The sequence below is a fragment of the Anomaloglossus baeobatrachus genome, chromosome 11 (genome assembly GCF_048569485.1).
Source record: "Anomaloglossus baeobatrachus isolate aAnoBae1 chromosome 11, aAnoBae1.hap1, whole genome shotgun sequence".
Classification (NCBI taxonomy): Eukaryota; Metazoa; Chordata; class Amphibia; order Anura; family Aromobatidae; genus Anomaloglossus; species Anomaloglossus baeobatrachus.
In genome coordinates, this window is record NC_134363.1 from 59,457,983 (window position 1) to 59,482,439 (window position 24,457).

General features: G+C 50.2%; 1 protein-coding gene across 7 annotated transcripts in view; it reads right to left on the minus strand.

Moving 5' to 3' along the window:
• The window catches only part of PPP1R12C (protein phosphatase 1 regulatory subunit 12C), a 173,873-nt gene that overhangs the window by 30,195 nt on the left and 119,221 nt on the right, over positions 1-24,457 (minus strand). For 4 of the 7 annotated variants that reach the window (XM_075327849.1, XM_075327844.1, XM_075327846.1 and 1 more), the window contains 6 exons: positions 22,100-22,194; positions 21,714-21,851; positions 21,385-21,475; positions 19,536-19,658; positions 17,693-17,774; positions 6,399-6,499 (listed from right to left, as the gene is read on the minus strand). In XM_075327849.1, the coding sequence (XP_075183964.1) occupies positions 6,399-6,499; positions 17,693-17,774; positions 19,536-19,658; positions 21,385-21,475; positions 21,714-21,851; positions 22,100-22,194 (630 nt within the window). The remainder of the gene's footprint in view (positions 1-6,398; positions 6,500-17,692; positions 17,775-19,535; positions 19,659-21,384; positions 21,476-21,713; positions 21,852-22,099; positions 22,195-24,457) is intronic. The other 3 variants (XM_075327845.1, XM_075327847.1, XM_075327848.1) reach the window with 2 other exon arrangements.

Sequence of the window (24,457 nt, forward strand, 5' to 3'; positions counted from 1 at the left end):
AGCCCGGCTGAGATAGCTTGGAGTGCCCATACGGCTGCAAAAGAAGGCGCTAATGACGCTCCAATCGCTTCATAGATGGATTTCAGCCAGAGCTCCATCTGCCTGTCAGTGGCATCTTTAAGTGCCGCTCCATCTTCAACTGCAACCAAGGATCTAGCTGCAAGCCTGGAAATTGGAGGATCCACTTTTGGACACTGGGTCCAACCCCTGACCACCTCAGGGGGAAAAGGATAGCGTGTATCTTTAAGCCGTTTAGGAAAACGCCTTTCAGGATAAGCGTGGGGTTTCTGGATTGCGTCTCTAAAGTCAGCGTGGTCCAGAAAAGTGCTTAAAGTACGCTTAGGGTATCTGAAATGGATTCTCTCGTGCTGCGAAGCTGACTCCTCCACAAGAGGAGCTGGTGGGGAAATATTTAACATCTTATTGATGTTAAATATAAGATCATTAACTATGGCGTCACCATCTGGTGTATCTAGATTGAGAGCGGTCCCAGGATCAGAATCCTGATCAGTTACGTCCGCCTCATCACCCATAGATTCATCTCGCTGGGATCCTGACCATTGAGATGAATGTGAAGGCCCGTCATAGCGAGCCCGCTTAGGCTGCCCGGGGCCATCGTCCGAGTCAGAGTCTTCACCCTGAGGTGTATATGCCCGTCCCGGAGCTTGGAGCTGAGGGGGACCAGGGGGCAAAGATTGCACAGTGTCCGTGGCCTGAAGTACAGGCCTAGCTCGCAATGTGTCAAGAATTTGTGACATAGTGAGAGACATTCTGTCAGCAAAAGCTGCAAACTCAGTTCCTGTCACCTGGACAGCATTCACAGGTGGTACACCCTGGGTCACGTCCAGCAGAGGTCCCGACTGTGCAAGCGCCGCAGGGGCCGAGCACTGCACACAATGGGGGTCCGTGGAGCCTGCCGGTAGAAAAGTCCCACATGCGGTGCAGGAAGCATATAATGTCTGTGCCTTGGCACCCTTGCGTTTTACGGACGACATGCTGCTGGCTCTCTGCAATGTGAGAGAGTCTATAGCCAAAGGGCGACCAGCGCTATGTAATACCAAGTATCTGTAGAAACAGAATACTAAGAATACTACTGGCACAGGAGGGGGTGAGCCCTGAGGGCTGCTTACCGCCCGCTGGATAGCGGGTAAGAAGCTGAGAATTCCTTGTCTGGGTCTCCCCGGCTCCCCTCTGCAGCTCAGCGTGTCAGCAGGAATGGCTGCCGGCGTCTGTGGAGAGGGGCGGTCCGTGGGAGTTCCCAAACAAAAGTGCGGGAAACAGTGTCCCCTCTGTGCCGATTGTGAGGGCTGGAGTATGTAAAAACGACTCCAGCCCTCAGCGCTGATGCACTGGCCAGCGTCCCGCCCCTCTCCTGACTGGCAGGTCTGGGGGCGGGAACGAACGGAAGCAGGCCGCAAAAGCCGGGGACTCGAGTTATCAGCGCGGCCGCCGTAAAAGCGCGGGCCGCGCTGAAGTCCCCGGCGCACCACAAGTGCCAGCCGCGCCGCAGTCCCAGCGGCCGGCGTGACCGATTCGCAGACGTGGCAGCGTCCCGCCCCTCTCCTGACTGGCAGGTCCGGGGGCGGGAACGAACGGAAGCAGGCCGCAAAAGCCGGGGACTCGAGTTATCAGCGCGGCCGCCGTAAAAGCGCGGGCCGCGCTGAAGTCCCCGGCGCACCACAAGTGCCAGCCGCGCCGCAGTCCCAGCGGCCGGCGCGACCGATTCCCAGGAGTGTGCCTGCTTCAGCGAAGCTGAATGAGGCCATGGCACAAGCGCCGTAGCGCTGATGTCCCCCGGCGCACTACAACACCCAGCATGCTGCGGTGTGAGCGCCAAATGCACGGGGACACAGAGTACCTTGAGGAAGCAGCCATGTCCCTGATGTACTCCGCTCCATCCAGCATCTTCTCCAGGGGCTGTAGATGGAGCACGGTCTCAGTGCCTGGAGACCGGTAAATCCCACTTCACCCAGAGCCCTGTAAAAAGGGATGGGGAAGGAATCAGCATGTGGGCTCCTGCCGCCGTACCCGCAATGGGTACCTCAACCTTACAAACACCTCCGACATACAGTGGGGTGAGAAGGGAGCATGCTGGGAGCCCTGTATGGGCCCTCTTTTCTTCCATCCGACATAGTCAGCAGCTGCTGCTGACTAAAAACAATGGAGCTATGCGTGCGTGTCTGACCTCCTTGCGCACAAAGCTAAAACTGAGGAATCTGTACTCCTATGGGAGGGTGTATAGCCAGAAGGGGAGGGGCCTTACACTTTTAAGTGTAGTTCTTTGTGCGGCCTCCAGAGGGCAGTAGCTATACACCCACTGTCTGGGTCTCCCAATTAGGAGCGAAAAAGAAAATGGACCTAGGAATTCCATTCTGAATCTCCTTACGTGCACCCGTTTGCTCAGGTGTTAGAGGTCCAGGATGGGTCGAACTGACCCGTCCTTTTTTAGGGACCACGAGAGGTTGGAATAGAAGGCCTTGAACCTCTCGCTGTCCGGAACAGGTACCATCACCCCCGCCGTTTGGAGGGAGTGGATCGCTGAGGAGAAAGCCTTGTGGTGTTTTGGAGCCTTTGGGGGTGTTTGAGAGAAAAGACTGAACAGGGGATCGGGTCCGGAAATCAATGTAGTAATCTGAAGACACAAGGTATCGCACCCATTTGTGGTCTGAGGCGGCAGCCCAGATGGAGAAGGACGAGACTCCTCGGTCTTTGTCTAGACTGCCAGGACGAGGTGGACTCGGGGAGGGCTGAGAAGGTCGGGCCCTGCGTGTCTAGTAAAAAACATCCTGGGCTAGAGTTGGGGGAGGGAGGTACTCATTTCCTCCCGTGGCGTCAGACAAAAAAAAGAGCCTGTCCAGATGATCGGTAAACCATAGGTCTGGAAAGGAGTACTGTGAGAGGCTTCTTAGAGACAGAGTCTGCTCCCTATTATAGGAACCAGCGTTGAGAAACATGTGATGGTGTCTCCGCAGGCCTTCTTGCTTTGAATATTTCCCAGGGGGCATTGCTCTAGAATCACTGCGTTGAGAAACACGTGATGGTGTCTCCGCAGTGGTGGATGTTGATCTCCCTAAGGTCAACCATCCTTGCTCACATAGTCTTTTACTAGGCAATGTCCCACTAGCCAGATTCCTACTCCACACTGATGAGGGGCAAATACCCCAAAACGGCTGTCTGTGGATGGATACCATGTTTGGCATAGGTGGTCTCCTTGACTGGAGATTGCCCTTCCCGTGGTTGTTCCTTCCCGGTGCAAGACCTGGCTAGTTTCCTGCCAGCGTTGAGAAACATGTGATGGTGTCTCCGCAGGCCTTCTTGCTTTGAATATTTCCCAGGGGGCATTGCTCTAGAATTACTGCGTTGAGAAACACGTGATGGTGTCTCCGCAGTGGTGGATGTTGATCTCCCTAAGGTCAACCATCCTTGCTCACATATTATAGGAACCAGAGGGCCTTACAGATGGCTATGGTATTTGAGGCGGCAATAACTGCGCAGGTAGCAGCGTCAAGGGAGGCCTGCCTGAGGTACTCTGCCGCCGCAGCAATGTGAACTGTTACATCTGTGAGGGTCTGAGGGAAACTGGTAGTCCTGGTGCCTGTGCGACCCACACGGAAGGGGAGAGGGACCCGCAGCCTCAAGGCGGAGCGATCGAGCTGCTCCACTTGTCTGTCTGTCGGGTCCTTGAAGGAGGATCCATCAAGTAAAAGACAGGAGGGTTCCTTCAGGCAGACGGAAGGCGGTTGAGGGTCCACCGAGGCTGGATCGGTCCAGCCCTTAGAGACAGCTAAGCCAAAGGGGTACCGGGACTCCATGAGTTTACGGATACTGAAGCGGCGTCAAAAAACTTTTTTTTTTTTTTTAGGTTTCTTTTAGGTCCCATTTTAAAAGGAGACCGCAGGGTCAGTAGTAGTGGATGGGAGATCTTCCACATGCAGAGTTTTGGTTGATTGCTGCAATAAGGGAGTCTATCGCACCTTGATCACTCGGGGAGGTTGAAACCAAGGAATCATCCCGGTACAAACATCATTCCCCTTCCTCCGGCTCCTTAGAGACCGCGGAACATGTGGGAGAACCCCATCTGTGTACCCCAGAGGGAGAACCATGGGGGTCATGTCCTTTTTCTGATCTGCAACCGGTGAAGCAGAGGGCTGATTCTTATCAGAAGGACTCTCTATAGAGGTGTCATCAGGCTGCGTTCTGTCCAGGGGCCCCGAGGGGTGTGAGGACGATGTTGCATAGCCAGCACCAGGTTCTGGGAACTGTGCCCATTCCGGGGGACTGGGAGCCGTAGGCTCTGGGCTGGCAGCGGTTGCTGCGGTGGTGGCGGGGGGGGGGGCGGTTAGCTACAGGGGCACCGGACTCACAGAAGGAAGAGGTGCTATCATCCCCTAGTAGCTCAGCGTGGCCGGATACATTAATAGTCTTATAGTTGTTGCTGTAGTTGTGCAGGGCATAAAACATGTGACTGCAACCTCTGGCTGATGAGCCACAAACTCTGATTGTAATGAGGGAGCAATGCTCTGCATAGCTAATGTGCAAGTGAGGAAATAACTCACCCAGAACGCTGATGGCCCCTCCCCCCTCCTCCTGTGTCACAGTTCCTGTGGGAAGGAGGAAGCCAGCTCTGAGAGACACCCACAGGCTCTGATCATAACAAGAGGGAGCAATGCTCTGCAGGGCTCCTGTGTGAGGAGAGGTACGCGCGCTTTCGTGAGGGGGCGTGGCTTATCGAGTGTCGGAGAAGACGGGGCTTAGCTCTGACAAGAAGGCATGAGAAAATATAATATAAAGAAAATGGTGGGAAGGGACTCCCCTTCCCCCCTCCAGCCCTGCACAACAAAGGTGGACAGAAAAAAACCCTCTAAGTGTACCGCAGCTGCGGGTGCACCGAGTCCTGGGGGCTCTCCCCCTCCCCCCGCCACAGGTGGAATGCTATGCAGGAGTCTGCAATCAGCCCAATCCAGTCAGTGTGACCTTTGCTCCAATTCCTGTCAGGGAGCCAGTGTGGAGATTCGGACGCCTGCTGTGCCCGGTCACAGAGCGTGTATCAACTGACAGCCTGCCAGAGGGACTGAGGAAGTTGTTCATCTGCTCTGGAAAAAAATCGGAAGGATCTCACCTCAGCTCCTGTGGAGATGGCAGTCTGACGCTTGCTGCCTGGTCATGCTGGTGCAGAGCATGTATCAACTCAGACCCTGCAAGAGGGACTGAGGAAGTTTTCATCTGCTCTGGGCTCTGGAAAAATCGGTGCCATGAGACCAGTCGTCTAGTGAGTAACAGCCCAGGATCCAGCGTCGCAGGAGGGGGTACGGGGAGGCAACACTCCGCGTTCCCGCCTGTTGATGGTTTTGGGAAATCGGTCCCCGAAGGAAACAGTCGTCCTCTAAAAACAAAAACTTCTTGCTGCAGTAGTCTGCAGAGATGTGCCTCCCATAGACACTAAGCTAAAACTGAAGTAGCCTGGCTGGGCCAGGGGGTGTATACTGCAGGGGAGGAGCTAACATCTTTGCATCTACTTAGTGTCCTCCTATGGATAAGCAGCATAACACCCATGGTCCTGTGTCCCCCAATGAGGCGTCAGAGAAATGTAATTTTTCGTATAGGGAGTAACATATTGTATTGCATCAGTAGAGATGTGGATGACTATTTCTTTCAGAGAGTAAAGGGTACTTTACACACTGCGATATCGGTACCGATATCGCTAGCGAGCGTACCCGCCCCCGTCGGTTGTGCGTCACGGGCAAATCGCTGCCCGTGGCGCACAATATCGCTAACACCCATCACACGGACTTACCTGCCCTGCGACATCGCTCTGGCCGGCGAACCGCCTCCTTTCTAAGGGGTGGGTCATGCGGCGTCACAACGGCGTCACACGGCAGGCGTCCAATAGCAGAGGAGGGGCGGAGATGAGCGGGACGTACCATGCCGCCCACCTCCTTCCTTCCTCAATGCCGGTGGACGGAGATAAGGCGATGTTTGTCGCTCCTGCGGTGTCACCTATAGCGATGTGTGGTGCCGAAGGAACTACACACAACATCTTACCTGTCGCAGCAGCGATATTAAGGAAATGAGCGACGTGTCAACGAGCAATGATTTTTCACGATTTTGTGCTCGTTGATCGTCGCTTATCTGTGTTACACGCTGCGATGACTGTAACGGCGACGGATGTGCGTCACTAACGACGTGACCCTGACGATATATCGTTATCGATTTTGCAGCGTGTAAAGCACCCTTAACACGACCATATACACACTTACAGGAGTTGGATGGATCTAACAGATTCCATTTAATCTAGTGTCATGAAGGATCGGTCTGGAGTCACTCCTCACACTTTTAGATGGGCTTTGGCCAACGTTTATATAAGACATATAGCCAGTGATATAGTAGGAAGACCTTACCGTTGTATTTGCAGATCGTTCTTTCCTCCACCTCCTCCGGTCCCTTGTTGTCAGATGGTTTAGGTTTTCGGCTTCTTCTTTGCTAACACTTTCAAGTTCTACTGTAGAAGAAAAAAGACGACTTGTTAGAAAATATAAAAAGGAGGGACGTATCACACTATATGCTTAAATCTTACCCTCCCGCCACATTTTGCCCAAAGAGGATCTGAGGACTTCGGACCTCTAATCTAGTGACCACCATGATCAAACATGTATTATCTATCCTGAGGAAGGGTGATAAAGTGGGGGGAAACATCTGACTGCTTAAATCTCATACACTCGATATTTCAGAAGATTTGATCAGTTGGGCTGTGCGAAAAAGTGGTAGAGATGTTTAGGTATGTGCTCAACTCTTTTCGGAGGCCAAAGCTTAAAAGGGAACTTGTCACCAGATTTTGGCTTTCTAAACTAAAACTAGCACCTTAAGCAGCGCCTGTGCTTAAGCTGCTTTCCATGAAGGTGCACGTTACCCCGTAGACCCCAAAAAACGGATTTTTGTGTACTCACCGTAAAATCGTTTTCTCTTAGCCATCATTGGGGGACACAGGACCATGGGTGTTATGCTGCCTATCCATAGGAGGACACTAAGTAGATGCAAAAGCATAGCTCCTCCTCTGCAGTATACACCCCCTGGCCGAGCCAGGCAACCTCAGTTTTAGTACACAAGCAGTAGGAGAAAAAGCCAGTAAAAACTTCTCAACAGAGGAACATGAGAAAAAAAAGTCATAACCAAATAAGGTACTGAGAGAACCAAGGCCCAACAGGGCAACAGGGTGGGTGCTGTGTCCCCCAATGATGGCTAAGAGAAAACGATTTTACGGTGAGTACAGAAAAATCCGTTTTTCTCTGACGCCTCATTGGGGGACACAGGACCATGGGACGTCCTAAAGCAGTCCATGGGTGGGAAAAATAAAAACAAGACAACGCAACCCAATGACTAGGAACCAGTCCCAGACAGCCTGGAGCACCTACTGAGAGAAGGTGCTCTACTGCCGTTTGCAGAATTGTCCTACCCAGATTTGCCTCAGCTGAAACCTGGGTATGGACTCTGTAATGCTTTGAAAACGTATGTAGGCTAGACCAGGTCGCAGCCTTACACACCTGTTCCACTGAAGCCTGATGCCGAATGGCCCACAAAGCACCAACTGCTTGCGTGGAATGAGGTCGCAGCCCACTAGGAATGGGCTTGAGTTGCAAGCGGTAGACTTCCTGGATTGCAGAGCGAATCCAGCGAGCCAGAGTCGCCTTTGAAGCTGTCTGCCCCTTCTTAGGCCCCTCAAGAATGACGAACAAAGAGTCCGTTTTCCTATAGGGGGCTGTCCTGGATATGTAATATCTGAGAGCTCTGACTAGGTCTAACGAATGCAGAGACCTTTCCACCCTATGAACTGGGTGTGGACAAAAGGAAGGCAGAACAATGTCCTCGTTCAAATGAAACGGGGTAGGAACCTTTGGAAGAAAAACCGGAAGGGGGCGCAGAACCACCTTGTCCTGGTGAAAAAGCATAAAAGGCTCACGGCAAGAGAGTGCTGCTAGCTCCGAAACCCGTCTGATGGACGTAATTGCCACCAGGAACGTTAACTTCCAGGACAGAAGAGCAAGGGAGGATTCCTTGAGAGGTTCAAAGGGGGACCTCTGGAGACCGTCCACAACGAGATTGAGGTCTCATGGATCCAGCGGACGTTTGTACATGGGAACTAGATGGGAAACGCCCTGGAGGAAGGTCTTGACCTGCGGTTTTTGAGCCAGGCGGCATTGGTAGAAGATTGAGAGCGCTGAGACCTGCCCTTTAAGGGAAAGGAGAGCCAACCTGCAGAAAATTGAGAATTCTGAGGATGGCCAGAGGCAGAGGCTGGACGTTAGTTTCCCTGCACCATGAAAGGAAGATTTTCCACGTACGGTGGTAAATGTGGGATGAAGCAGGCTTTCGGGTGCTGATCATGGTGAAGATAACCACGGGGGAGAATCCTGCTCTTGTTAATACCCAGGTCTCAATGACCATGCCGTCAGCTTCAGGGCTTTGGAGTTCTGATGGGAAATGGGCCCTTGAGTCAGCAAGTCTGGTATGTCTGGAAGACGTCACGGTACGTCTACGAGCATTTGTACTAATTCGGCGTACCAGGCGCGCCTGGGCCAGTCCGGTGCTATCAGTATCACCTGGACTCCCTCTGCCTTGATTTTCCTGATTACCCGCGGCAGCAGAGGTAGAGGTGGAAATATGTAAGGCAGGCGGGAGTGGTGCCAGGAGCAGACTAAAACATCCGTGACGATGGACTGCGGATCGCGTTACCTGGCTATGGACGCGGGTACCTTTGCGTTCAACCTTGAGGCAATTAGATCCACGTCTGGTGTACCTCAGCGAGTGCAGATGTGTAGGAACACTTCTGGGTGGAGAGACCACTCTCCGGCAGCCAGGTCTTGGCGACTTAGAAGTCTGCTGCCCAGTTCTCTACTCCCGGTATGTGTACCGCTGATATCACTGACTATGTCGATTCGGCTCAGCTGAGGATCCTGTGGGCCTCGAGATAAGCTGCCTTGCTGCAGGTGTCCCCCTGCAGATTGAGGTAGGCTACAGCTGTTGCATTGTCCGATTGGACTCGAATCTGATGACCCGCTAGCAGAGGGCAGAACGCCCTGAGCGCGAGGAAGATCGCGCAGATTTCCAGGATGTTTATGGGTAGGGAAGACTCCTGGGGCGTCCTTGAGCAGTGTGGTGCCGGTACACTGCTCCCCAGCCTAGGAGGCTAGCGTCCGTGGTCAGGACCAGCCAGTTCACTGGGAGAAAAGATCTCCCCTTCGATAGGGATGAGGACCGAAGCCACCAGCGGAGTGCGTACCTGACTGAAGGCGTCAGGTGAAGATGTCTGTCCGGGGAGAAGGGGCTCTTGTCCCAGGCCGCTAGAAGGGCTAGCTGCAGTGGGCGGAGGTGCAGTTGTGCAAAGGGTACTGCTTCCATAGCCGCCACAATCCTGCCGAGCACCTTCATGCTGAATCGAATGGAGCGAGACGGAGGACGTAGAAGGCAGCGTACCGCTCGTTGAAGAGCGATCGCCTTGTCCAGGGGGAGATAGATCAAGCCCCGAGGGGTGTCCAGGGACATGCCCAGGAAGGTGATGGATTGTGATGGGATCGGGGATGATTTGTCTAGATTCACTAGCCACCCTAAGCGGGATAGGGTATCCACAGTGATCTGTACGCTGGTTGAGCAGTCACGGAAGGAGGGGCCTTGATGAGGAGGTCGTCCAAGTAAGGGAGAATGACTACTCCCCTGGCGTGAAGGACACTCATGGCTGCCGCCATGACTTTGGTGAAGACCCTTGGTGCGGTGGCAAGGCCGAAGGGTAGAGCTACGAATTGAAAGTGGGAGTCATGAACTGCGAAGCGGAGGAACTTTTGGTGATCTGGGGCGATTGGTATGTGCAGGTACGCGTCCTTGATGTCTATGGAGGCGAGGAATTCCCCTTCAACCATGGATGCAATAATGGACCTTAGGGACTCCATTCTGAATCTCCGTACGTGCACATGTTTGTTCAGGTGTTTGAGGTCCAGGATGGGTCGAACTGACCCATCCTTTTTGGGGACCACAAAGAGGTTGGGAAAAAAACCCCTGAACTTCTCGTCGTCCGGGACAGGTATTATCACTCCTGCTGTTTGGAGCGAGTGGATTGCTGAGAAAAAAAGCTTTGCGTAGTTTTCGAGTCTTTGGGGGGTTTGAGAGAAAGAACAGACTCGGGGGTCGGGTCCTGGTAACCGGAAGACTCGAGGTCTCGCAGCCATTTGTCGTCTGAGGCGGCAGCCCAGATGTGTTGAAAGAGCCGCAGTCGACCTCCTACAATGAGTGTGTCTTCCGGGGCGCCAAAGGAGTCATGAGGGGGGGAAACGTCGTGGACGAGTCTCCCTAGTCCTGGACTGTTTCGGTCTAGGCTGCCATGACGAAGTGGGTTTCGGGGAGAGCTGAGAAGATCGGTCCCTGCGTAGTCCGCGGCTGGTGGCGGGGACAGCACGAGATGTTGACCAACCAAATGAGTTCAGAAGGAGCGGAACGAGGACTGTGGACGTCTGGTGAAGGTCGTCCTGGACTTCAGCTGGGGGAGGGAGGTACTCTTTCCTCCCGTGGTGCCAGAAATGAGCTTGTCCAGACGTTCGCCAAACAATCGGTCTGGAAAAAAAAAAGGGAAGGCCCGTGAGAGACTCCTTGGAGGCAGAGTCCGCTTGCCATTGTCTGAGCCAGAGAGCTCTACGGGTGGCTATGGTATTTGAGGCGGCAAACGCTGCACAGGTAGCAGCGTCCATGGAGGCCTGCATGAGGTACTCCGCCGCAGCGGCAATTTGAGCTGTTACCTCTGTGAAGGTATGAGTGAACTGGGATTCCTCAAGCGAAGTGTTAAGGGATTCTGCCCACACCGAGATCGCCTTTGCGACCCACACAGAGGCAAAGGAGGGAGAGAGGGAGGAACCCGCAGCCTCAAAAGCAGAGCGGGTGAAGTGCTCCACCTGTCTGTCTGTCGGGTCCTTGATGGAGGAACCATCGGGTAAAGACAGGAGCGTCTTTGTGGCAAGGCAGGAGACCGGGGGGGTCGACTGAGGGCGGATCGGCCCAGCCCTTAGGGGCAGGTGAGGCAAAAGGGTACCGGGACTCCATGAGTTTTCGGTTACCGAAGTGCCTGTCAGGCTTCTCCCTTTGCTTTGTGAGGATATCCTGAAACTCTGGGTGATCAGCGAAAACCTTTTGGGGTTTCCTTGCCCTCTTAAAGGAGACCGCATGGTCAGTGGTAGTGGATGGAGGATCCTCCACATGCAGAGTTTGGTTGACTGCTGCTATAAGGGAGTCTACTGCAGTTTGATCATCTGGGGAAGATGAAACCAAGGAATCCTCTTGGTACAAACAGCATTCTCCCTCCTCCAGCTCTTCAGAAGCCGTGGAGCGAGTGGGAGAGCCTGCCCTGTGTGCTCCCGAGGGAGAGCCCTGGGGGCCATGAGAGAGTGTTGGAGACACCCGGCCGTGTGCACTTTTCCTGATCCCTGCAACCGGTGAAGCATGTGCCCGGATTACCTCAGAAGGATCCTCCATAGGGGTATCCTCAGGCTGCATTCCGTCCAGGGGCCCAGAAGGGTGTGGAGGACGACATTGCATAGCCAGAACCAGGTTCTAAGACAGTTTTTCCATGGATTGGGACAGAAACTGTGCCCATTCCGGTGGGCTGGGAGCCCTAGGCTCTGGGCTGACGGTTGCGGCGGTGGTGGCGGGGGGGTCTTTGGGGGGCTATAGCGGCACAGGACTCACAGAGAGAAGAGGTGTGTTTACGTGGTAGCTCAGCGTGGCAAGCAGTGCAGGCTGAATAATTTCTTAGTACCCTTAGAATTCTGCATGTTCCTAATAGGAGTATGTGAGGAGGGGGAGCAATGCTCAGCAGAGCTACAAGTGAAGCAGGTACCTCACCAGAATCAGCCGATGGCCCTGCGTCCTCAGGAAGGAGTAGGCTCTGTGGAGAACTTCGCACGCTTTCCTGGGGGGGCGGGGCTTATCGCGGCCCGCGGGGCTTAGCGCTAAAAGAGCGTCAAGAAGAAGTCAGTGTGCCCCCCTGCTGTCGGTAGCAAAAAAACGGCGGGAAGGGAGCTTCAGTGACAGTTTTTCTCCTCCCTCCAGTCAGCACACAGCTTGTCACCAGTGGATTATCTCTGCCGGCTTTCCTGCAATCGGAGCACGCAGCTAGAGCAAATAAGTAGAGCAAATAAACAGTGTGAGTTCCTGAGCTCTGGGTCCTGGGGTTATCTGTGCAGGATTTTCTGCAAACAGCGAGGGACTTCCCCCTCCTCCAGCCAGCATGCAGCTAGAGAAAAATTAACACTGTTCAGGATCCCTGGGGCTCTCCTCCTTGCAATCAGCAAGGGACTTTCTCATAATAAATACTGTAAATTCAGTAGTCCTGGGAGCCTTCCCTGCACCGTCTTTTCTCCCTTTGTCTGGGAAACCAGTCAGGGGGGATCTCACCTTAACACTGCCTCAGTCCAGGCAGTGGAAATAGCAGAGTCAGCTTGCTGTGTCCGGCCACACAGGTGCCATGTTCAACTCAGAGCCTGCAAAGAGGCGCTGAGGAATTGTGCCTCTGCCCTGGCCTCTGGAAAATCGGTGTCTGTGGGTCCCGTCGTCCAGTAAAAGGCAGCCCAGGATCCAGCGTCGCAGGAGGGGGTAGGTGGAGGCAACACTCCGCGTTCCCGCCCGTTGATGGTATTGGGAGATCAGTCCCAAAAGGAAACCGTCACCCTCAAAAAATAACAAAACCTTGGAAGATGTGCGCTCTAGAGACACTAAGCTAAAACTGAGGTTGCCTGGCCCGGCCAGGGGGTGTATACTGCAGAGGAGGAGCTATGCTTTTGCATCTACTTAGTGTCCTCCTATGGATAGGCAGCATAACACCCATGGTCCTGTGTCCCCCAATGAGGCGTCAGAGAAAATACTTTTATAAAATCTCCTGCCCTGTATGTAAATTTCCCAGTCCGATGGGCGTCCGATTCTGCGCCTCCTGTCTCTGTCTCCTGCGCTGATTGACATTGATGATGCCTTGAACACCATCCACACATAGGAAGGCCCAATCTCCATATTTCTGGTTTGCGCAGGCACACTTTGCTCTGCCTGGTTGCGGGCAGAACCGAAAACATAGGTGCGCCTGGGCGAACCGATGAGTTCTCTTTACAGGTGTAAGATTTTGCCTGGTGATGTGGATGAAGCGGGTGGTGTCATACACGTCGCCGGGCAAAATCTTGTGCCTGCGCAGAGAACTCGCTGGATCACGCATTCGCATCTACGTTTTCGGGTCTGCCTGAAGTGCGCTTTCGTGAGGCAGGAACATGTCTGAGGAAGCATGAGATTTTGCCTGCCAACGTAGATGGCATCCGAGACGTCAATCAGCACAGGAGGAGGACGAAATGAAGCGCAGATTAGGACACACATCAGACCAGACCGGGCAATTTACATTACAGGGCAGGAGACTTTATACAAGGTATTTGTGGGGTCTACAAAGGGGGTCAGTGGGTAAACATGAACCTTCTTTGTATGCAGCAATGCAGCACAGGCACTGCTTAAGGTGCTAGTTTAAAGTTTAGGCCAAAATCTGGTCTGGTGACTAATTCCCTTTAATGTCCACATCCAGAAGAAAGTCTAGAAACAAAGGGCCTCAGAGCTCAGCTAATGCGGCTTCTGCCTCTTCATCTCTGCACCCCACCTGAACTTATGACTACAGTTTTAATAAGTGACAAGCACACCCCAAGTTTCCGCTGAAGCAACAGATGATATTTGCCGGTGACCGGAGCTCTGATTTGTAAGACTGTCTTTTCACAATACATATATTAATATATTATATATACACACACACACAATATTATAATTATATTATAATATTCATACATATATACAGTGTATAATATAATATAATATAATATAATATATATATATACACATATATACATACACATATATACATACATACATACATACATACATACACACACACACACACACACACACACACATATATACCATATTTTTCGGACCATAAGATGCACTTTTTTCCCCCCAAATGTTGGGGGAAAGTGGGGGGGTGCGTCTTATGGTCTGAATGTGGCTGCGGGGAATGAGGGTGCTGCGGTGGAGCGGGTCATCGGGGGCTCGAGCAGGCTGCAGCAACGCCTACCGTGACCACGTGGGCCCGCTCATTAGATATGCACGCCCAACATCTCTCAGCGCTGACAGGTGGGTGGGGGTGATGGGCGGGGATGCCCGCGCATAATTAACAGCCAGCCCTCATGATCCCCCCTGGCAACTACAGCCTGGAGTCATCATGTGCGGCTGTATTCATTGCCCCCGTGCATCATTATCAGCACGGGGTGCAGTGAATCCGTACACTCACCCGTCACCGTGTGTGGAGCCGTCCCCCTACAGCATCGCGATGTCTTCCTGTCTGTGCCGGCCAGCTGATCTGTGTTGAGAGCGGTGAGCACAGCGATGACGTCATCGCTGTGCGCACGGCTAGTGTCCACACAGATCAGCTGACCGGCACAGACAGGAAGACATTGCGATGCTGTAGGGGGACGGCTCCACACACGATGAAAGCTCCACTCAGCGGCGCTGCTGCTGAGGCAGAGAGGAAGATGATCGGTGCTGCAGGGAGTGAGGAAAGGCGAGTATAAACGTTTATTTTTTTTTTCTGTGCCACAGGATACAGGCCATATACCAGGATGGGGGTATATTATGAGCAGGATGGGGGTATATTATGAGCAGGATGGATGGGGGTATATGAGCAGGATGGATGGGGGTATATGAGCAGGATGGGGGTATATGAGCAGGATGGAGGTATATGAGCAGGGTGGAGGTATATAGCAGGATGGAGGTATATGAGCAGGATGGATGGGGGTATATGAGCAGGATGGATGGGGGTATATGAGCAGGATGGATGGGGGTATATGAGCAGGATGGATGGGGGTATATGAGCAGGATGGATGGGGGTATATGAGCAGGATGGATGGGGGTATATGAGCAGGATGGATGGGGGTATATGAGCAGGATGGATGGGGGTATATGAGCAGGATGGATGGGGGTATATGAGCAGGATGGATGGGGGTATATGAGCAGGATGGATGGGGGTATATGAGCAGGATGGATGGGGGTATATGAGCAGGATGGATGGGGGTATATGAGCAGGATGGATGGGGGTATATGAGCAGGATGGATGGGGGTATATGAGCAGGATGGATGGGGGTATATGAGCAGGATGGATGGGGGTATATGAGCAGGATGGATGGGGGTATATGAGCAGGATGGATGGGGGTATATGAGCAGGATGGATGGGGGTATATGAGCAGGATGGATGGGGGTATATGAGCAGGATGGATGGGGGTATATGAGCAGGATGGATGGGGGTATATGAGCAGGATGGATGGGGGTATATGAGCAGGATGGATGGGGGTATATGAGCAGGATGGATGGGGGTATATGAGCAGGATGGATGGGGGTATATGAGCAGGATGGATGGGGGTATATGAGCAGGATGGATGGGGGTATATGAGCAGGATGGATGGGGGTATATGAGCAGGATGGATGGGGGTATATGAGCAGGATAGATGGGGGTATATGAGCAGGATGGATGGGGGTATATGAGCAGGATGGATGGGGGTATATGAGCAGGATGGGGGTATATGAGCAGGATGGGGGTATATGAGCAGGATGGAGGTATATGAGCAGGGTGGAGGTATATAGCAGGGTGGAGGTATATGAGCAGGGTGGAGGTATATGAGCAGGATGGATGGGGGTATATGAGCAGGATGGATGGGGGTATATGAGCAGGATGGATGGGGGTATATGAGCAGGATGGATGGGGGTATATGAGCAGGATGGATGGGGGTATATGAGCAGGATGGATGGGGGTATATGAGCAGGATGGATGGGGGTATATGAGCAGGATGGATGGGGGTATATGAGCAGGATGGATGGGGGTATATGAGCAGGATGGATGGGGGTATATGAGCAGGATGGATGGGGGTATATGAGCAGGATGGATGGGGGTATATGAGCAGGATGGATGGGGGTATATGAGCAGGATGGATGGGGGTATATGAGCAGGATGGATGGGGGTATAAGCAGGATGGATGGGGGTATATGAGCAGGATGGGGGTATATGAGCAGGATGGGGGTATATGAGCAGGATGGGGGTATATGAGCAGGGTGGAGGTATATGAGCAGGATGGGGGTATATGAGCAGGATGGGGGTATATGAGCAGGATGGATGGGGGTATATGAGCAGGATGGATGGGGGTATATGAGCAGGATGGATGGGGGTATATGAGCAGGATGGATGGGGGTATATGAGCAGGATGGATGGGGGTATATGAGCAGGATGGATGGGGGTATATGAGCAGGATGGATGGGGGTATATGAGCAGGATGGATGGGGGTATATGAGCAGGATGGATGGGAGTATATGTGCAGGATGGGGGTATATGAGCAGGATGGAGGTATATGAGCAGGGTGGAGGTATATAGCAGGATGGGGGTATATGAGCAGGATGGATGGGGGTATATGAGCAGGATGGATGGGGGTATATGAGCAGGATGGATGGGGGTATATGAGCAGGATGGATGGGGGTATATGAGCAGGATGGATGGGGGTATATGAGCAGGATGGATGGGGGTATATGAGCAGGATGGATGGGGGTATATGAGCAGGATGGATGGGGGTATATGAGCAGGATGGATGGGGGTATATGAGCAGGATGGATGGGGGTATATGAGCAGGATGGATGGGGGTATATGAGCAGGATGGATGGGGGTATATGAGCAGGATGGATGGGGGTATATGAGCAGGATGGATGGGGGTATATGAGCAGGATGGATGGGGGTATATGAGCAGGATGGATGGGGGTATATGAGCAGGATGGATGGGGGTATATGAGCAGGATGGATGGGGGTATATGAGCAGGATGGATGGGGGTATATGAGCAGGATGGATGGGGGTATATGAGCAGGATGGATGGGGGTATATGAGCAGGATGGATGGGGGTATATGAGCAGGATGGGGGTATATGAGCAGGATGGAGGTATATGAGCAGGGTGGAGGTATATAGCAGGATGGGGGTATATGAGCAGGATGGATGGGGGTATATGAGCAGGATGGATGGGGGTATATGAGCAGGATGGATGGGGGTATATGAGCAGGATGGATGGGGGTATATGAGCAGGATGGATGGGGGTATATGAGCAGGATGGATGGGGGTATATGAGCAGGATGGATGGGGGTATATGAGCAGGATGGATGGGGGTATATGAGCAGGATGGATGGGGGTATATGAGCAGGATGGATGGGGGTATATGAGCAGGATGGATGGGGGTATGTGAGCAGGATGGATGGGGGTATATGAGCAGGATGGATGGGAGTATATGAGCAGGATGGATGGGGGTATATGAGCAGGATGGATGGGGGTATATGAGTAGGATCATATACAAGGCAGGAGGATCATTACCAGAATGGGGTACCTTAGTAGAGAATTTGGGGACATTACCCCCATAACAGTGTCAGCAGCAGAGCCTCGCCCCATAACAGTGTGTCATGACCACATTTTTTGGTTAAAAATTTATTTTCCTATTTTCCTCCTCTAAAACCAGGGTGCGTCTTATGGTCAGGTGCGTCTTATAGTCCGAAAAAATACGGTACACACACACACACACACACACACACACACACACACACACACAATAATAAAGTACCTTTCTTTGTCGGAGAATTCACAGTATTTACAGGTGCGACAGTTTCAGTGTTCAGTGCTAACCGGGATCTTCGGACTTGATCCTGTTTGCAAAAGCACAAAAGAGAGAATAAAACATTTTCTCCTGAATTTTCTACACATTCACTTTTTCCAAGCTCATCTGAAGGTCTTGTTTAGTTATAAACTGAGATCTGTATGACGTACAGAAATGTGGCGCCTGAGAGAAGCGGACCTACGAGATTGGTAACAAGGACGACGATTATATCCAGAGCATCAATAGACAATGGAGGGTTGTGCGGAGCTGGATGCGCACGTGCTGGATGAGCACGGCCCGGAGAGTAAATCACGGCTCCCATTGCAACTTTTTACTGAATCATTGAAAGGAGGAAGAAGACTTTCTAAACACAGACAACAGATGTACGAGAGCTTGTTTTGTTTCATGGGACAAGTTGGATTTTACCCATTTTCAAGTACACTGTATGGTGCCATTCCAAATTACAGAAAAAAAATAAAAAATAAAATCACACAATGTTTTTACGGCGTTCACTGTGTGCTAAAAATGACACTATAAAAATACTACACAAGTGCATTATTTTTTAATAATAATTATTTTAGTAGTGGGAAAATGTTTAGATTTTTTTTTAAAAATAAAACTAAAAATCAAAATTTATTGATTTATTTTTTTTTTACTATATGTCGGCATTTTCTGAGACATGTTTCCTTTTCCAGCGGATGGAGCTGTGCGAAGGCTCAATTTTTGCTCCTTAAGATGTTCTGTTTGAAACCATTCTAAAATAGATACAAACCGTTTGATTGCTTCCTATTGCATTTTTTTTGCAGAGCTGAGGCAAGTAAAAGCCCACAATGCTGGCATTTCATTGCTTTTTTTCCTCCTTCGATTTTATTAGTTTTATATGTGTTGATAAATCGGACTTCCAAATATGTGTTTTTTTTTAATATCTATTTTTTTCTAATATATTTTTAAATGCGGGGAAAGGGGATATTTTCAATTTTAATCTATTTTTTTTTTTTTAGTCCACTTAGGGGACTTGATCCAAATCGCTTGTACTATATACAACTCTATTTTAGTATATAGTAAAAATCACTGTCCACTTTTAAAGTGTAGTCCGAGGCTGGGTTTCCATACAGCACCATCATGGCAGGCACAGGGGGTCTTCAGCAGACCCATGCTCCCATAGAAACCCATGGGTACCCCAAATGGGGACATGGCTCACCGTGTCCCCCCAGGCTGTATGCTGTAAATGCCACTGTCAGAGATTGCGGTCAGCAGCGAGTGGTGTTCAGCTCCGCTCTCTGCTGTTAGAGGCAGGCTCAGCCTCTGAGCCCACTCCATATACCGGCAGCCAAAATGCAACCTACATGTACAGGGGATATCGGGAAGAAGTTAATGCTTTTTGCTTTGTTTTTTTGGTGGAAATTCTCTGTACTATTATTTCCTGACATGTGGCAAGACCATTGCGTTACTCCATTACGACGTATGCCTATGACTATTACGCTGCAAAAATGGAAATGTTTTACATAATACAATAAATAATAAGTAAAATAAAGTGGGTCTACGATATGATCCCGATGACGTATTTTTCACATAAGACATCGATATCAGATCGATGGGAGTCCGAAGCCAAGGCGCAATATCCATTGGCTGTCAGGTATAATAACAGCACAGCGCTGTATAGTGGCCTTTTCTGGGTACTGCAGCTCCCCTCCTCTGTACTGATCTGACATGCTGAGGATGGGTCATCTATATGGTACAGTCCTTTTAAAGTCCCAAGCTGCAATAAAAACCTAGAAAGAAAGTAAAAGCTTTTGATGTGAGAACTGACCTGATTTTCTGTAGTCTGGTCCTTGTCCACTCGCTCCGGATCATCTTTTTGCTCCGTGGACTGAATGTCTACAGACTTCCCTAGCGTCTTCTCAGCTTCCTTTAGATCAGTGAGAGTGACACCCTGACAAAATAAAGCAAACTATTAGATTGATCCCTGGTATCTGGCCAGATGCCATATAAAGTCTATAGGGATCAAAAACTGGGGTAAAAGGGGTAGGAGCAAGCGTGACTTCTCATTCTTCTTCCCGGGCCGCTCATTAGGCTCATGGATATTCCCTGCCTTACCTACCCACTGGTGTCTGTGATTGGTTGCAGTCAGACAAGCCCCCACGCTGAGTGATAGTGTGTCTGATACTTCTAAACACAGGCACCAGAGTGTGTATATCACACACTAAAATAAATTTAAAAAAAATTGGTGTAGGATCTCCTCATATTAGGATACCCAGAACAGATAAAGCTCAACAGCTGGGAGCTGGTATTCTCAGGCTGGGAATACCAATGGTTATTGGGCACCCCCAGCCTAAAAAGATCAGCCTGCAGCCACCTGGAATTGCAGCATCCATTAGATGAGACAATCCCAGCACTTTTTCTGGCTCTTCCTGATTGCCCTGGTGTGGTGGAAATCGGGGTAATAAGGAGTTAATGGCAGCCTTCACCTGCCACTAAGATCTAGAGTAGTAATGGGAGGAGTCTATGAGACACTCCCATCACTAATCTGTAAGTGAAAGTAAATAAACACAAATGCCCAAAATATCCCTTATTTGAAATAAGACAAAAAAAAAACAAAACACCCTCTTTCACCATTTTATTAACCCCCAAAACACTACTGCAGGTCTGACGAAATCCACAGGAGGTCCCATGACAATTCCAGCACTGCTACATCTGAAGCTCACAGCAAGCGCCATAGAACATATCTGCCCACTGGGACGTTGAGGCAGAGAATGAGCCGCATGATTGTGCGGCTCACTTCAGTCGTTGCCTGAACCTCACAGAGGACAGTCATGTTTTATGGCGTTTGCTGTGAGTTTCAGATGTATCAGTGCTGAAAGCGTCATGGTACCTCGAGTGGATTACGTCAGACCTGCAGGGGTGTTTTGGGGGTTGATAGTGGTGGAAGAGGCTGCTTCATTGTCTTATTTCAAATAAAGGATTTTTTGGATGTTTGTGTTTATTAAATTTCACTTACAGATTAGTGATGGGGGGGAGGTCTCAAAGATGCCTCCCATTACTAATCTAGGGCTTAGTGGCAGCTGTGGGCTGTCATGAAATCCTTATTACCCCAATTGCAACCGCACTAGGGCAATGGGAAGAGCCGGGTCCAGCGCCAGAATTGGCACATCTAATGAATGCGCCCCATCCGGGGCGCCTGCAGGCTATTGTGTTAGGCTGAAAAGGGCCAAATAAACATGGCTCTTCCCACTCTAATATCAGACCCTCTATTTTTCATAACCAGCCAAGGTACAGCAGACAGCTGAGGGTTGAGCTGTTCCTGTGCAGGAAATGAAAAATGGTGGGGGGCCCCATGTCTTTTTTTTTTTTTTTTTTTTTGTTTTAACGAAAAAATAATTAAAAAACAAACAAACAAAAAAACAGCTGCCCAAGCTAACTATTGCTCTATCAAGCTTTTCTGTTATTTCTTTATATCTATTCTATATGTTTTTTTATCTACTCCAACTCTCAATTATCCTATTATATTTTGTTTCTCGTCATGCGTTTTTTAGCCACAAGCTGCGTTTCTGTGACTACAGGAAAAAAGATGCAGCGTGCAGACATACCCTAAAGAGCCAGTGAGAATGGAAGACCAGGCTCACAAAAGTTTGCCAAGTAAGAGAAGTTTAGGCTTTCACCTGAGTAGACCGCCGCGACTGTCTCATGAGCCGAGACCGAGCTTTCCTCTGAGATTCGGATTCCTCATCCCGGACTGGCGTTTGATACGACCTGATGATAAGAAGACTGCAATCAGTTTTATTCTAGTTCCAGTGAGGGCTTGTCTTCTACATTATGGGCAGGGTCCCATGGGTTTTTTGGGTGAGAGCTCGGCACACAGACATTGATTTTCGAATTAATTTAACAGAGGGCAATTACACAACGTTTCAGGGTTCTCTCAAGCACAAGAGTGCCCGAGGAAACCAGAGAAGGTATTTTTGGAGAAGGACATGCAGGTGCAGTGTCTTACCTTCGCTTGTCTTTGGGGTCAGTACTGGAGCCGGAGGACGAGGTGGAGGAAGTGGCAGTCATGCTGGACAAAGTGTTTGTGTGCGATTGTGTGGTGGGAACCATGTCAAGTTTCATCTGTAGTCCACCTTCTAAGTCTCTATTGAGATGATCGAAGTAAAGAATTTTTTTGTTTTCTAACCGTTACGAAAAGCGTACAGGCGAGACTTTGGTACTCCAATAACTAGGAGTTAGTACATCGTGATACAATGATATGGTTTGTGGGTGATTAGTGGAGAAAGACAGACACAGAACGATCGGGTTAGGTGCATTGTGGATTAGAACACTGGTGGGTGATGATGGTGACCACCATGGACGCGGTTGGTGATCGGCACTCACGATACTCACTCTTTCTTGGCGTCTGGTGGAGAGTCTGCATCCGGGAGGCTGAATATTCGCCGTGTCGGAGTGGGATTAACACGAGCCATACGGGGCTCCGTATTCTAAGAGATTGATGAGGGGCAAGAAAAGAAATCATTTACTCGCACTTATACAACGATGCCAAAATGAAGGCGCAGACACCGGGGAAAATAAACAACGGGGTGTACGAGTACAGTATATGGCATGCTATAAGCTATATACACACACTATCACATACTTAGAGGTTTCGGCACTTTTTGGACCATCACTATAGGAGCAGTCGTTGCATGCAATTAGTAAGCACTGGCTGCACAATTGTTAATCCGCTCAAAATAGCCTAGAGGCGCCAATAACGTGGCAAAAAAGGCGGTCTTATGTGTACACGACCTCCCGACAGATGATAAATTCCTGTCTTAGGGGTATCCACCAGCACTTTTGTTCTCCTCACCCCCCATACAGAACATATGCACTGTCCACCAAAATGAGCGTGCATGTGCATAGTAGAAAAATGAGCAAGAGCAGTAAGCTAATAGAGCAGGTAAGAAACCCCATCAATAAGTCTTCACCCCATTGTGATTCATACTGCCGGGAGGATAGGAGTATTTCTTTCTTCTTGGGGGAATAATAGGTTAGAGTGACATATAGAAGGTGTTCAGCCAAAGAGATAAATGGGGCAGGTGGACTACAATACCCAGAAAGTAATTCTGGTATTCTATGTAGGTTAGAAAATATCCTGGATTACTGGAGATGTGCATTCAATCCGGGACTGGCGGACCTAACCAGATTTAAAAAAAATAAAAATAAATAAAAATAAAATAAAATAAATGTTTTGGCCCGGAATTGATCCCAGACGCCGGTCCCCTTATAACGCTATGGGGACCAGAATCTGGCAATTAAAAATGGTGGTAGAAAGGATAGGGGGATAGGATAAGCGCGTTATACTTGCCGCTGTAACTGATCCCGCAGCTGCTCATTCACTTCCAGGGCCGCTAATTACCTTCATTCATATGCACTATATTTGGCATAGGGTCCCCCATATTATGATACTCAGCACAGATAAAGCATATGGCTGCAGCCCCTTGCTGTGCGCTTATCTTGGTTGTGTATCAAAATAAGATGCATTTTCTTTTGTTTTTATTATTTAAATAATTTTTAAAAAAAACAGTGCGTTAACCCCCAATTTTGATACCCAGCCATGATAAAGCCAGACAGCTGAAGGCTGGTATTCTCCGGCTGGGACCGCAGGTAACCCGACCTCAGGGTACTTCTTTAAACTCCATGACCCCACCTGACGCGAGGTGACTGACTTCACTGAAGTCAAGTTACCTGTGGTCAAAGGTGGAGAGTCATAGGAACCTCCCGCTGCGACAGCAACTAACCTGAGTGACATCCCTGCTGATCGCAAGGCTCATTCATTCTCTGCCTGAAGCTCACAGCAGGCGATCATTGTTCTATGGGCGCGCAGTAAGCTTGAGATGTAGCAGAGCTGGAATAGTTGTGGGACCTCGAGTCTTGTGGATTTCGTTGGGCCTGCAGGGGTGTTTTTAGGGTTAATAAAGTGGTGAAAGGGTTTTTTTTGTATTTTATTTCAAATAAAGGATTTTTTTGGTGTTTATTTTTTTCACTTACATATTAGTAATGCCTCCCATTACTAATCTAGGGCTTACCGGCAGCTATGAGCTGTTATTAACCCTAGAACGCATACCTGGGGCCACGGAGGCCTGCTAGGTTACTTGTTTTCTATTGTAGATTTCTATGGTTGTGCGTTCTAGGGTTAACCACTTATTATTCAAATGGCTACCGCACTAGAGCAATTGGGAAGAGCTGGATAAAGTTCCAGGACAGGCTGCTATCTTTAGGCTGGGAGGGCCCTAATAAGCACAGGTCTCCCCAGGCTGAGAATACCAGCTCCCAGCTGTCAGGCTTTATCATGGCTAGGTTTCAAAATTGGGAAGGGACGATTTTTTTTTTTTAAATTAAATTTATTTAAATAAATAAAAATAAAATAAAGCCACATGTAGTTCCTCTTATTTTGATACACAGCCAAGATAAGCGCATGGCTGAGGGCTGCAGCCTGTAGCTATATGCTTTATCTGTGCTGGGTATCATAATATGGGGGGGACCCTACCCCAATTTTTTCTTTATTTTTACTGTATGATATAGACCTGCAGACCGGGTCTGTGATTGGAAGCATCAGACACGCTGTTACTCAGCGTGGGGGCGCATCTGACTGCAACCAACCACAGGCGCCATTGGGCGGGGAAAGCAGTGAATATGCAATGAAGATAATGAGCGGCCCCGGAAGTTAATGAGTAGCCACGGGAGCAGATACAGCAGTGCCGGAGC